General features: G+C 29.0%; 3 protein-coding genes across 11 annotated transcripts in view; 1 reads left to right on the forward strand and 2 right to left on the reverse strand.

The window, feature by feature from the left end:
* Positions 1–259: 259 nt before the first annotated feature.
* Positions 260–8,509, reverse strand: pasi2 (Protein). Of its 3 annotated transcripts, none has more exons than XM_085205212.1 (7): positions 8,446–8,509; positions 8,184–8,363; positions 7,568–7,700; positions 6,867–6,996; positions 4,383–4,477; positions 3,145–3,381; positions 260–2,759 (listed from the first exon to the last, which is right to left on the reverse strand). In XM_085205212.1, the coding sequence occupies exons 2-7, from the start codon at positions 8,249–8,251 to the stop codon at positions 2,664–2,666; spliced, it is 759 nt and encodes a 252-aa protein (XP_085061338.1). In that variant the 5' UTR covers positions 8,252–8,363; positions 8,446–8,509; the 3' UTR covers positions 260–2,663. The 3 variants fall into 3 exon arrangements, with proteins under 3 accessions (XP_085061338.1, XP_085061339.1, XP_085061337.1); XM_085205213.1 differs by having other exon boundaries at positions 8,184–8,317; positions 8,446–8,508; XM_085205211.1 differs by having other exon boundaries at positions 8,184–8,485.
* A 243-nt stretch (positions 8,510–8,752) lies between these two features.
* Positions 8,753–11,289, reverse strand: LOC146528071 (cysteine and glycine-rich protein 1-like). 3 transcript variants are annotated; one of them, XM_085205205.1, is made up of 6 exons: positions 11,183–11,289; positions 10,843–10,961; positions 10,123–10,317; positions 9,652–9,780; positions 9,262–9,558; positions 8,753–9,146 (listed from the first exon to the last, which is right to left on the reverse strand). In XM_085205205.1, exons 2-6 carry the CDS (start codon positions 10,958–10,960, stop codon positions 8,782–8,784), a joined length of 1,104 nt encoding a protein of 367 aa, XP_085061331.1. In that variant the 5' UTR covers position 10,961; positions 11,183–11,289; the 3' UTR covers positions 8,753–8,781. The 3 variants fall into 3 exon arrangements, with proteins under 3 accessions (XP_085061331.1, XP_085061332.1, XP_085061333.1); XM_085205207.1 differs by having other exon boundaries at positions 9,048–9,181; XM_085205206.1 differs by lacking the exon at positions 11,183–11,289 and having other exon boundaries at positions 10,843–11,118.
* An 811-nt stretch (positions 11,290–12,100) lies between these two features.
* dia (diaphanous related formin 1) overlaps positions 12,101–14,439 on the forward strand; it is a 34,078-nt gene continuing 31,739 nt past the window's right edge. For all 5 annotated transcript variants that reach the window (XM_085204785.1, XM_085204789.1, XM_085204788.1 and 2 more), the window contains exons 1-2: positions 12,101–12,215; positions 13,885–13,948. In XM_085204785.1, the coding sequence (XP_085060911.1) occupies positions 13,886–13,948 (63 nt within the window). In that variant the 5' untranslated portion in view covers positions 12,101–12,215; position 13,885. The remainder of the gene's footprint in view (positions 12,216–13,884; positions 13,949–14,439) is intronic.

Raw genomic sequence — 14,439 nt, forward strand, 5'->3', positions numbered from 1 at the left:
TAGCGAGCACCTACGTCCTATAAATAACCTCTGTGCAAAATTTGCAACTCCTAGCTCTGGTAGTTTTTGAGATTTCGTGATGAGTGAGTGAGTGACCTTTCAATATTATATATATAGATGAATAGATGTGAATCCAAATTGAGGCTGTTTTGTCACAGGGGGACAGCATATCCCACTTCAGAAAATAATTTTTATTTCCTCCCTCTGGTGTCAAGCAATAAATACCAAAAATAAAGAGTGGAGTAAATTAAAGAACACATAGAGAAGTACAAAACTTTTATTTATAAAAAAATATATATAATACAATAACACTCCTTCTAAATACAATCAAAGACATTTATAAAATTAGATGGTACAATGCTGCAATACAATAAAATTAATCTTAAATATAATTTAATTAAGTCATTAATTAAAGGCATGTAGGTATGTAGTTGATATCAATTTTTTTTAGATGTAATCTGTATCTGGCATATAGCAGGCAGTAGTTCTACTCCATTTCCTTTAAGATTTAGTTTAGTGGTCTACTTTCTTCAGTTCCCTTCTCCCCACTGAAGTCATTGGCTCCACAATATGAACATTTGGAATGGTGGAAACATTCTTATTGAGTGGCAGAACTCAACTGCCTTAGCGGCAATTAGTATAACATTTAGGTGTAAATATAGTTTTTGTATATTTTATATTTATATCATTTGTATACTAAGAAAAAAGTTAAAAGAAAAAGTTTAATGTAATAAAGTAACATAAAAGTATTACTCTTAATTGTATCGTATTGTATAGTATGGTCGACGAGTTGTGGGTTGCCCTTAAGAAAAAGAGAAGAGGAAAGACAATTAAAAGTGAGAAAAATTTCAAAAGCAAGTCGCTTACTTCAGGGAGGCCATGACACCTCAATCATACTATACAATTAATATATAAGTTAATTTTAGGTGTAAAGCTTATACAATATATAAATATTGATATTATTTCCATAAATGGTTACATTATTATATGTTTAATAATTCTTCATGTGATGCAAATGTTTCTAGAATATTTATAGTTATACAGAGTAAAAACATGCGGAATGTGACCATTTTTTATGTTATACAATAAAATTAATAATATTAAATCTGTCAAAATTAGATTTTTCTTTAATATTTTTAATTTAAAGCACAAGTGTTATACATATAAAAATAAAAGAAGTTTCTAAAAAGAATTCATCTTATTAAAAGTATATATTTTATCTTATTATAAGTACAATAAAAGAAAGTATAATAATTGAGATTCATTAATTAAATTATAAAGCATGTATAACAATATAGTAATAAACAAATCATTGGACGGAGATATAAATTTACTAAATAAGGGTTTTTTTAATTAAAAATATAAACATATTAACTTCAATAAAGTTGTTAAATATTCTCTTTATACAATATTAAAAAAAAAAAGAATTATATATTGAGATAAACCATTTTTTTGCTGTATAAAAAAATTGTAAACTTTAAATAGGCTAGACTTAGAGTGTAAACCAGCTAATTCTATTTTGCGCCATTATGTACTCATACATGTTTATACCAAAAGTGTATAAAAAAAAACAAAACCAATTTTTTTTTTTTATTTCATATAGTCTCTACTACAAGTCACAACTAACTTAGTATATAATTAAATTTTCAAAAACTGTAAAAACTTTCTAATAATATAGATAAAGTTTTAATTGTGTTTTTTTGTTGTTGTTGTTGTTAATATAATAAATTCAACATTAGTATCAATATCATCCATTTGTAAATATAAAATAACGCTATATATACTATAACTATTTTACTTATACTTAAACATCCTAAAAAAATATTGTGGACGGTTTAAAGAACACTGTAAATGCTTGATCAGTGCGAATAGCTTAAAATTGACTTAATTAATAACAGTACGGTCGACGAGAAGTGGTTGTGGTGGTTGAGTAGAAATATCATTAAAGTTAAAAGTAAAACACTATGCAGCCATTTACAGCTAACTTCAGGGCGACCACAACTCCTTGACTGTACAATACTTATTTTACATTTGATTTAATGTGATTGAGATTGATATTACTTAATTAATCAATATTGAGAATATACACTTATGTAGTATATATTTTTCTTTATCAAAAATTCATTTTAAGAACAATTCACACAAATTTATTAAAACTAGTGATGGCATCATATAAATTTTTCATTTTTATGATAAAAGTGCTGTAATTCAATTTCTACAAAATTTTCACTCTCAATTTTTCATTAAAAAACCTCTTGTTCTTGTCAGAGCAAAAAAAATAAGAAAATGATTTCCCTTAACTTGGGATCCACAAACATATTGTTTACAGCCAGGCGCTACGGCACAATTGCCTTCAATATCAATCCTTTTATTTTTTAAATTTATAAAGAGACATTTTGGAAAACTTAAAAATGCATTTAACTTAACTATATACTGTTAAGTTAGCAAATGTTTAATGTTACTAAAACATTTCTCCTACCTCTTGCAAATTGGGAAACAAAACTTCTTTTCAATTTAAGAAACAAAAAAAATCACTCTTCACACTAACAGCTGCTGTTATCACTCACTACACTATCACACCCACATCACTATCACTACTTATACCACTACACTTCAGTCTGCATACCCTCAGTGAGAGGCACCTCTTCGGGGGGCAAAGCTGGTCACATCTGCGAGGCGGGCATGGTGGATACTGTGGAGTGGGGAGTAGTGGGTCGCGAGCCCGCAAGGGACGCATTCAAGGATGCCATTGTGCCCATCTGGAATACAAGAATTAATTAAGTTTAAAATTATCATAAAGAATATACATTTTTATTATAATGTAATTTAAATTATACTATTATCAGATACACTAAATATTTCAAAGAAGCTGTGACATTGAAAATTATTATAATGAATCTTGTAAGAGTATGTAGTGAAAACCTTGACAGGCCATTCTATTCCCAATCGAGGTTATAATTTTTAACTTATGTTTCTTTTTAGTCCTGCCACACAAAACAATATTTCATTGTCTATTTTAATATATATTATTAATCTTCATTAATTATATCATTATGTCTTAACACTATATTTCCTCCACCCTGCAAGCAATATGCGTGATAGAGATATAAAATAAGTGATATGTGAAACTAAACAAAAACTTACCCGCAAATGGGCCAAATCCTCCAATTTCGTCAAATCAGACAACTCCAAGTACAAACTGTAGACAAGCACCCATCCATATAATCCAACCAAACAAAAGACAATCCAACAAAGACAAATAAATATGTTGTAGGCAAATATCATATCGTTGACTATGGAGGCAAAAATAAAAGCCACCGTTCTGAATAGAATGAAAACACCGAAAGAGTACAGCCATGGTACAATTCTTTTTTCATATTCCTGTAATAAATAATAGGAAAAAATTAACATAATGCTGCAAAATAATTAATAGATTTATCTATATATTTAATAGTTATCTATCTATCTATACAAATATGATAAAGCTGAATAATTTACTGGTTGAACACCCTAATCTCAGGAATTATTGGTTGCAAAATTTTTTTTTGGATAGATTGTTACTTTATTGGGTAAGGCTATATACTTTACACGTTATTTGTCATGGAAATACTATTAGACCACCTCTGCAAAGCCGCAGGTATAAGCTAGTATTATATATTTTAACAAATTACTATTCTCAGGAATATTCAAATTTTTATATATTTTCTAATATTTAGGTTCTATTACAAGAATTAAAACTGTAATTTTTCAAACCATACTAAGCATCTACCATTGCACGTAATTTAGACTGTTTTTTATTGAATCAAGAAGGAATTAATTATTTTTATATTAATTGGTATATTTACATGTTCATACAGTTTAAATATTACACATATAGACATAAAATTTCAAACAAAAATGATTTGTTATAATAGCCCTTAATAAATAGATAAATAGAAAACAATTAATTTAATGTTTGGCTGCTGGGTGGATTTAAACTTTGCTATAATTCAATTTTAGAAAAATATATTTTTTTAAATAAACACATACACACAAATATGAAGCTCACTCCACACAAAATTTAAAAAACACAAATTTTGTTTTTAAAAGCCACACAGACTGTAAAATTCTACCTTATTTTTATTCTTCGTCACTAGCTATAGCATGATGGAATAAAGAAACATACAAATGAATTGGCATTTGTGATTTTTTTTTTCTTTAAAAACTCATAATTCAAAAGTAGAGGTGATACTATTAGACTATTAGATTTCAAGTTTATCAATGATTTTATTTCTAATGTATTGAATAATTAAAAATAACCCTTTGTTGTTCCATAATTATATTCTCTTTAATAATTATTCTATTTTATGTATAAAAGTAAAGTAAAACAACATAATACTAACCTTTCTCAGTGCTATAATTAAAATAATACTCGTCACTAAAACAGCTACAGAACCAATCCACGAGAACAATGCAAACACTATAAGAACATTTCGAACTGAAAATAAAAAACATTAAAGAATATATTAAAATTAATAATTATGGAAATGTGAACCTAGTACTTTATAATTGAAATCAATGGTGGCGCAGGGGCTCAAGTGTATGTAAAGTTGTAAACACGACTGGTTATGGGTTCAATCCCCACTTGAGAAAATGAAATATCCTATTCTATTTAATTTTCCTCACAGGCAGCCACGTAGTGCTTGCTTTTCATCAGGGACAGAATACCCTCTTCAGCATTAACCACAAGCAAAAAAAAAACCCGCCTGCCTTTATAGCTTCGAAGATTTAGATGCGTTTGCACGTATTGGATACGTCGTAATTAGAGTGGAATGTATTATTTCAGCGCGATATATTTTTTGTAGTAGTTATTAGTAGGTAGGCTTTTGTTTATAATTTCTTCCGTTTAAAAATAGTCATTTAACTATCTAAAAATAGTCATTTAAATATATTTTAATAAGTACTTGAAAAGATTAGTAGCACAGATTTAAAATTACGGTACCTACTAAAAAATCCTTGCTGTGTAAAACAATTGGAAAATCCTTATTGAAACTACGAAAATGCGGGTTGCATTAGGGTTTAATTAATTTTCACATTGTATTAAGTGCTTTGCAAACATACATTATATGAATAATCCAGTAGTAAAAGCGGGCGAAGCCGCAAGGGGGTCGCTAGTATCTTATAAAACAAAGTCGCTTTTTGTGTCTGTCTGAACTTTCTAACTCTTCTTCTTCTAAACCACCCAACGGATTTGGATGCGGTTTTCACCATTAGGTCGAGTATTTCTCAGGGAAGGTTTATATATAGTTTATTATTTGTACATTCTTATGTAAATTAACATAAATACGATAAATGTGTATAAAGTCCTACCCGCTGAGACACTTTGGCGCATGCGCTGCTTTAATGGTAAATACTACATGAAAAAAATGTACTGGAGTATTGTTCCTCTTAATAAGATCTACAAAAAAGTCCGCGATGGCATATTCGTATCTTTTAAGAATAACGTGCAGTGATCATATTTCTGTCTAAAAGTAGTAATTTCAATATATTTTTTATTGTGAGGAATATTTTTCCATAATGGTATTAATCCTTATCCATTAAAATACTTTATTAAATTTCTACGTTAAACGAAGATAAAATTTGCTTTTTAAACTATTTCGAAATTGCGAATAGTTTTAGAGAAAAACGCATTTAATTATTGACACATCACGCCGTTCACAGATCAACTGTATCGAGTCAAGTTTCACTTATCCCTTACTCTCAGCATATAAATAAGTACATTAGTTACGTTGGCCATTTAATGTAGATCAAAACTGTCTTTTCTGTTTTTCATTTTAATAAGTACTTTAGAAGTTGTTACAATATCAAAAAATCCTTGCTGCGAAACGCGCCTCGCGACGTTATGCTTATACCAGCGAGTCCGCCGCGCCCGCCTGCCTTACACGCATCGGTGGTTCAGTGGTAGAATGCTCGCCTGCCATGCGGGCGGCCCGGGTTCGATTCCCGGCCGATGCATTCTATTTAATCTTCGTCACAGGCAGCCACGTAGTGCTTGCTTTTCATCAGGGACAGAATACCCTCTTCAGCATTAACCACAAGCTCGAAAAAAAAAACCCGCCTGCCTTTATAGCAACGAAGATTTAGATGCGTTTGCACGTATTGGATGATTCGAGTTGAATGTATTATTTAATGTCATTTAACTATCTAAAAATAGTAATTTAAATATATTTTAATAAGTACTTGAAAAGATTAGTAGCACAGATTTAAAATTACGGTACCTACTAAAAAATCCTTGCTGTGTAAAACAATTGGAAAATCCTTATTGAAACTACGAAAATGCGGGTTGCATAAGGGTTTAATTAATTTTCACATTATCTTAAGTGCTTTGCAAACATACATTATATGAATAATCCAGTAGTAAAAGCGGGCGAAGCCGCAATAGGGTCGTCTTCTCTGGTTTTGAGGCAAAATGAGGCTCCCCTCTGCTTACCCTTACCCTTAGTGTGTGAGGGTACAGCGTGAAGCTGATTTTACTTTGTAATAAGGTAAACCAAGTAGGACATTGTGGGTGAATTGCACAGCATCTAGCTGTGATCACAATAAGTATAATTCTTACCCAGTTTAATAATCATTATAACATAATATTTAAATTATTTTAATTTTCCTGCTTTGATAGACAAAGCACAGGGTTGACTTCCGTCACTTAACATGCATTCAATGGGAGAAAAGTGAGCCAAACCTACTGTTGATACACTCCATTTCCCACACACTGCCAAATTTTCAAAACATTGTGTTGAGTTTTTTTATCAGAGTGGGGAAATGAAAATTATTAGTCCACATTTACAGTAACAAATGTTTATAATAAAAGAAAACATTAAAACCCTTACCTGGTGCACTTCCAACATAAACAAACTGGAAGCTAATCACATAGTAGCCATAATGTACGGAACCAGGGGCCGCCATGCCCAGGCAATATAGGTCAAAAATACTTTGTGCGAATGTGAAGAGAGCTATGAACTGAAAATTAAATAAATCCAACATAAGTTAATTAAACATATAGATATGTATATATAAAGCCAGTCCAGGGGTTGGGGCACAAGTGTGCGACTGGTAAAAAAAACAGTGTTGACTTCTGCCACACTTTATCACTATTTTGCATTTGCACACATTTAAGCCTAATGACAATGCAAAAGTCACAGAATAAATAAATAATAAATCTTGTCTCAAACATATGATGAAGAAATGTGATTAATGATTTAAAAAATCAGTGTCTTACTGTATCCTGCATATAGCAGAGTATCTAGTATTAAGATATAGAATTACCCACTTTTTGTTTAACTCCAGAGTAAAGAATGAAGAAGAGAAGAGTGAAGAATTTATGTGTGTTGTGTGTTAGAACTCAATATTGTTCATCTTTTTATTTAATTTATTCCCCTGAGTAGAAATCTCTTGTGTTGACAACAGTCACATGCTTAGAACACATATTTTATTATTGTGCTCAACTGGCACACTTAAAACACCACAAATGAAGAAGAGAACTATATTTCAATATTAAATTAATACGATAATATATTAAATTAATACTTACTAAAGATATGCAACCAGTCAACAAAGATCCTCTCTGTAGATCTAACACAAATGCATCATGTAATATAGGCTTTTGATACCATGGCAATCTTAAAGAACGAACTGATTTAGAAGAACGCAAATTTGTGGATGATCTGTAATATGAATAATATAAACATTTATAACAATAACAATATCTAGATTTTTCCTTAAGTGAAATTTTGAACTTCAATAAATAGGAACTTCTACTTAGAAGCTAAGGTTTTGAATTTATTATTCAATCATACATATTGTTGAGCTATTACATTTAGCTAGGCCATAGGTTTGAGTGAATGTTACTAAGATTTGTATATGACACATTCTTAGTGTGGGAGGAATTCTTAAGTGCAAATACATGAAAATTATGATTTTATGTAGATAGATAGATTCTTAGATAGATTAGATATTGAACTTTTTTCACATTTTCACTTTGAGCTTTTAAAGAATAAGTTTATTTATATTTGAAATGGAATGGAAATATTTGACGTGCAATAAGATACTCTTATTTGGTTCCCAATAAACAGCTTAACTTAAAGTTCAATTAATTTCATTATTCAAATATTTCTTTTTATCTTCTTTATTACTCTTAAATAACTTACTTTCCTGTATAATGAGAATATACAGAAGGGGTAGATCGATATGTCGATGGTGTTTTTCTTCCGTACATTGTGAGATTGTTGTGTACTAAAATCGGTTAACGCCCAATATAGCAACTATTGTTTTTCTATGAAAACTAAGAAGGTAGATCAATTAAAACACCATAGTAGATGAATATGGCACTAAAATAAGCATTAAATTTATTATTTCATGTTATTTTATAATTTTAAACAATTTTTTTAATTTAAATTTTGAATGCCACACCTGCGTCCTCGATTGTTTGGTTTTGGTATTTGCGAAACGTCAAAACTCGAAGCTAAGCCATAGATTATATATTTTAACGATGATAAATTAATCGATTTAACTTTCTATTCGACTATTGATTTAAGAAAATAATTTTATCGGCCTGCTGTAATATCACTCCATTTAGGTAAACTGCGATTCAGGTGACAAAATACTTTAAAAGGACCGTAGAATATATTGTTTGATAGTTTGTATTTATGACACCTTATATTAATACTAAAAACAAAACTACTAGACGTTATAATAAGGAATCAAAATAAAATATTCGTTCACGTTACACCACATTTATTACAAAAATTAATTACCAGTATCTAACATATCTCGTAAAATTTCATTGTCTACAAAAATTGGACCACTTTGCCACAAACACTTGGGACAATCATATGATTTATAATTTTTTTTACTTTGAATATCAATCCAACCATGGAGCGAATCTGAAGGTGAAGAATTCTGTTCTAAAAATTTCCAATTTTCTGTTGAACTCCGCTCAGTTCCACTCATTTTGTGTAGATATTTCGTAAGGTTTTCAATTTTTTCAGCCGCGAATTGTATATTTGCTGATTCATCTCGCCCTGAATTTGGGACCGATATAACCTCGGTTCGATCTTCGAAGGATAAATCACAAGATTCATCTTCATTACAACTAATGGCTGGAGTCGCAGCTGTAAAGATTTTTCCTTTATTCAGATTTAAGCACCTAAAAATTTAATTCACATTATATCAAAATGTGTTAAGTCCAAGTGTCGAAAACAAATAAATTAGAAAATTAGGTTTTACATTTTTTAGGTTCGTTCGGTTGAAACCATTCTTGAGGGCCTGTTCCACATCGACAAAAAGGCGGCTGTTGGCCTTGCATCATGAAGATAAAAGGAGAAGATTCCTTGTTTCCTCCCATGAAATCCCTCATGTTTTCAGAAAATTGCGTATTATTTTGCCAGTGTTCGAAACAGTTCTTGAAGAACTCAGAGGGATTATCTTTGTTACGGTTTAAGACATGCCTATGAAAGCATTCTTCACAAAAGACTTGGCCGTAATAAATTTTAAGGTTATTTGTTGGCGTTTTCCGGCAAACATCTAAAATAATATTTAAAAAGCATAATTTACAAGAATAATAATCATTTTATTTTAATGTATGTATAAGCATTATAACAAAATATTTATACTAACAGCATTGTCCACATTGGCTATGAAAACTCTGATCTCCAATAGTTACTCTTTGACTTTCAGTAACGGGTTGTAAGCAACGTGCGCATATAAACCGCTTATTCGGCTCCGTTGAATTTTCAGATTTTGCATCTGTTAATTTATAAAATGATTATAATTTATTTTTACACAATTTTAAGAGACACCTTGCCTTTTGTTTTAATTTTACTACCTTCATACATTTCCCTCATGTTGTGGGATAGATAGTGAAATTTTAGTGGTGTAGGATCATTTTGCACGTCACTTTTTCAAGTCAATATTTAAATTATCACAGAAAATTGCACCCACAAAGACCACGTGCGCGCGGCAAATAGTCAATTATCAATAATTTGCTCACGACGTCAATTATTTGTAAAATGTAAAAAATAATACGTACTAATAAATTAAATCAATAATTTAACATTAAAATTTATCATTAGACATTAATTTTTATACCTTCCGTATTATCTTCAGTTTTAACGTCTTTTTCTTGAGGACTACTACCAGGCGCCCACTGCATCCACCAACTGTTGGACTGGACACAAGGATTCTCCCCCTTACACCGCGTCATCACATGGTTCTTAAAACATTTACTGCAGAACACATGCCCGTAGAACATTTTAAGTGATGTTGGTATTGTTCTGCATATACCTATGAGTTTTACCCAAAGAAAAGAATATTAAATACTACGCTAAAAGTTTCTATGTAGAATTATGGTTTTTTATATATATATATATATATATATATTTTAGGATCACACTAAAGTTTTCAGTTAGGAAAAAATGTTTCTTTTAGTACATAATTATGGACTAACGCAATGGGATAATAATATCTCATTTCTATCGCTATTGAAGTGCAGCGGCATGGATTTCTATAAAAATATCACGGGGTTGGTCCGCCACCGAAAAAGAACCGCTACATAAGAATTGACAATTATTATTAACATATTATATTTATTATTATACTTTTACTTTCGTAAAAATATAAAACTTTCAAGTAGGTAATGCAATTGATATTCACAACAAATATTACAAAAGGCAAAAAGTTAACTATTTCAATAGTTAAAACTATATATTTTCACCAACATAAAATATGTACTAAATTTATTATTCGGGCAGTTAGGTTTTCTCGTTTCAGTTACTGTTTTTTTTTTACTAATATCCTAACAACACTTACAACACATGCAGCAGATTCTATGAAAATTTTGACCTTCCACATCTACTTTATCTTCTGATTCAATTGGCAGAAAACATCTCGCACAGAAGAATTTCTTAGTTTCTTGATTTTTCTCCATTCTGTAACGTAAAATTTAAATTCTAATTAAATCTAATAAAAAGATGTTATTTAAGATGTTGATGTAGAACCAGCAAACATTTTTATGATAGTGTCAAATTATTAGAAATAAAAGAAATAATTTCTTTGAAAACAGAACGATATTTAAAAATTAAACAAAATATAATAAAAAAGGTTTGTGCATAAACATTACACAATAATAAAATATAAATTGATTTCTTACTAAAAAAAGTATATCAAACACTGGCATATAATAAAAAAAAAAATGAGATGAGTGCCAAGTTAATTTTTAAATAATGTGTTGTTCACGACAAAAGAATGGGACTCTTTATCATTACTTTTTGTAAATAAATTATTACTATTCATCGATAATACTTTATCTGTACTAGGAAAACTATAAATAAAACTATTAATTAAATAATATATTTTTCTTTATGTTTTCTTTATTTCTGCAAGTTATATACAGTAATTAATTATGATAAGTTACTACTTTCCCAAATTCATGCCTTTTTGGGAAATTAGGTGGTTAGTGGTACTTATGCCACTTTATTCCAAATCAAATCGGAAATCGATACGTTAATATTTTAATATGTTTAAAATTTACATTTATAAGGGCAGTACCAGCTTTTATTTAAATTTTAATATTCAATTTTAATTATTGTTAAATGCTACTTATTATATAATACATTTGATTAAATTATTTAACAATCTTCGTAAACAAACAGTAATGTCAACTTGACACGCCATTTTTATGAGAAAAACATCACTACAAATATGTACGAGATGTGACGAATCACGAATAGTAACGTAACGAATGTATGACATCACTAGTTCTTGCCTATGTTACGATTGCCATTTTAGTATTAACTTTGCTAGAATATAGGGAAATCACTTATATTTTATATTTTTTGAGTTTTAACTACTTATTATAAAAATGATAAATACATTTTTCAATAATAGAATTGTTATAAGGTTGATCAAAATATATATTTTTTAAAATACATTTTCATTTTATTGTAAGTATTAAGAGGAACGTTAAAACCATTATACATAATAAAAATATTAAGATATCAAGAATACGTGCTTTAACTTATTTTGTTACAACGGTAATTTACGTTTGGGCAAATAACTTTCTAACACATGGCAACCCAAGTTATGTGTTAACCAACCGATGTTTGTAGTGTTATCTATCATGTTTTTATCAAAAAAGTGATGTTTTTCAACTTGTTTGAAGTTAAATCTACTTATATTTAGTGGTAAAGTACATTAATTATCTAGACTTTATCTTATCAGGCGATAACATTGTAATATAACAAAGTTTGCTTAGGTTATATCGAAAGACGTTTTGGGGCCACTATACATTCATGTTTTTTAATATTTCTTATACAAATGCTGGCGTTACTAAACGGGCGAGGCCGTTAGATGATAAAAAACCCTCATGTTATGATATACAACAACTTTTCTCTCAACTACAATTCATATTTTATGAGTATATCACACAAAATCCTATACTGATTCAAGTATGTAAACTTTTTGTTTTTCGTTCGACCTCGATAAAAATATTTGGCGGGACACAGCCTTCGATTGCGTTACTCTAATGCAATTTATTAAGTAACTATCTTTATTCAGACTATGCAAATAAAATAAATAAACATTGGGAAACAATATCAGTGATATGCTTATCACGTTTTATTTTTATTGCAATTTGTAATCGGTTTTTATTGTTAGTCACTTATTAATAATGTAATGAGCTAAATATAATACAATTGTATTAATATGGTTTATAAATTTTTTCGGATATCTTGAGTTCAATTTTTTATATTATTTTAGTATTGATATAATTGTAAATATGAAAATGATGTTTTAAAATATTATATAGTGTTACTTTTATTTATTATGTTCTTTTAGAAGTTACCAGGCTCCTCTATTTAATAACCAAATAGAAATTAATCCTTAAATACAAGTTAAATAAAAAAATACACTAAATTTAGCATGATTGTTCAAAATTTAAAAATATAACACCAGAATATCATTCAATAGAATATAATTGTTTGGATTCATTCTTCTTTTTCAAGAATCAATTATATACTATAGTGAATAGATATCTTGAAATTGGTCGATAAATAGACATAGAAGTGTTTTGATGCTAGGTTCTTTCTGCTCATTCTGCCATATGCAAGATAAAGTGTAAACATTAAAAATATATCTACAAATATAATAAATCAATTTATATATTTTTTTCTGATATGATATTAATATTATACAAAATAATATTTTTAAAAAAATATATATTGAATTTCAATTGTTGACATTGATTAATCTACCTAATTTGGCCTTAGTGTAATCTTATTATTAACTTAACTGCGGCTGAAGGAGGAAATACATTAATAACGGTTTTAAATAAACTCCTATTGTTTTGTTTGTGCTTCTATCAATTATACATGTGTATTTTGTTTACTAATATGAAAATTCTACTTAATTAAATCTAATAGTAATAATTTTAATATCACTTTCTGTCCATTTTTTTTGAGGCAAATTGTGTGTTGCATTGCAGAACACTAAATTGAACAGTGTCTATGTAACAAAATATTTAGCCTTCATGTACTATTTTTAGTCATAATCCTTATTCATCTTACACTAAGAATGTTTCAAACTCTATCTATCTATCTATCACTCATTTAGTGCAAAAATAATGTAATTGCATTATTTAAAAGTCCATTCATATGCTTGCTTCTGCTTAGTCATATGGGGAAATGAATTATTTAATATTTTCGTTTTCTCACTGAGGTGACAAGATAAGGCCTAGCACGCAGTTCTGAATAAATTCAGTAATAAAAGTTAAAGTTCCAAATAAATCGAAAAAATGGAGTTTCATGATATATTATAGTAGGTATATTTTATTCAATTTAATTTTACTTTTTACAGAATGGTGCATCTGAATGTTCACAAGAAAAAAATGTCCCGCCATGAGAAAGCAAAAAGTGGCTTTGTGAGTATTAAAATATTCTTTAAATGTTTTTTTTTAAATATGCTGTAACTTTTTTTATTAAAAATAGCTAGAGAGCTATTAAAAATAAAGGTACCCTTAAGCCTTTATAAATGTCTTTTTATGTTTAATTTAATGTTTTTAAACTTTATTTTGAATTTAGATAGTAAATAGGGAAGAATAATGTGTACACAGATAAAAATATTTCATTTATAGAAAGAAAATATTTTATTATTCATTAGTTGTTTATTAATGACATAAAAAAATGTACTACAAAAACTCATACTAAATTATCAAGGCCCTCATGGCGCAGTGGCACAGCTTGTGACTGTAAATGCGGCGGATGTTGTTTCGATTCCCACTCGGCCTAATAAATTATTTAATATTGTAATTTCTCCACTCTTTATTTAGTGTATCGAAAGAAAAGCAAAATTTTAAATTATTACAACATTTTGAGGCCAATGTGTCGCTGCTGAAAATCGTCTGGCTGTAAC

Source organism: Heliconius melpomene, chromosome 20 (genome assembly GCF_056956725.1).
Source record: "Heliconius melpomene rosina isolate 202511_hmr_F chromosome 20, ASM5695672v1, whole genome shotgun sequence".
NCBI classification, from domain to species: Eukaryota; Metazoa; Arthropoda; class Insecta; order Lepidoptera; family Nymphalidae; genus Heliconius; species Heliconius melpomene.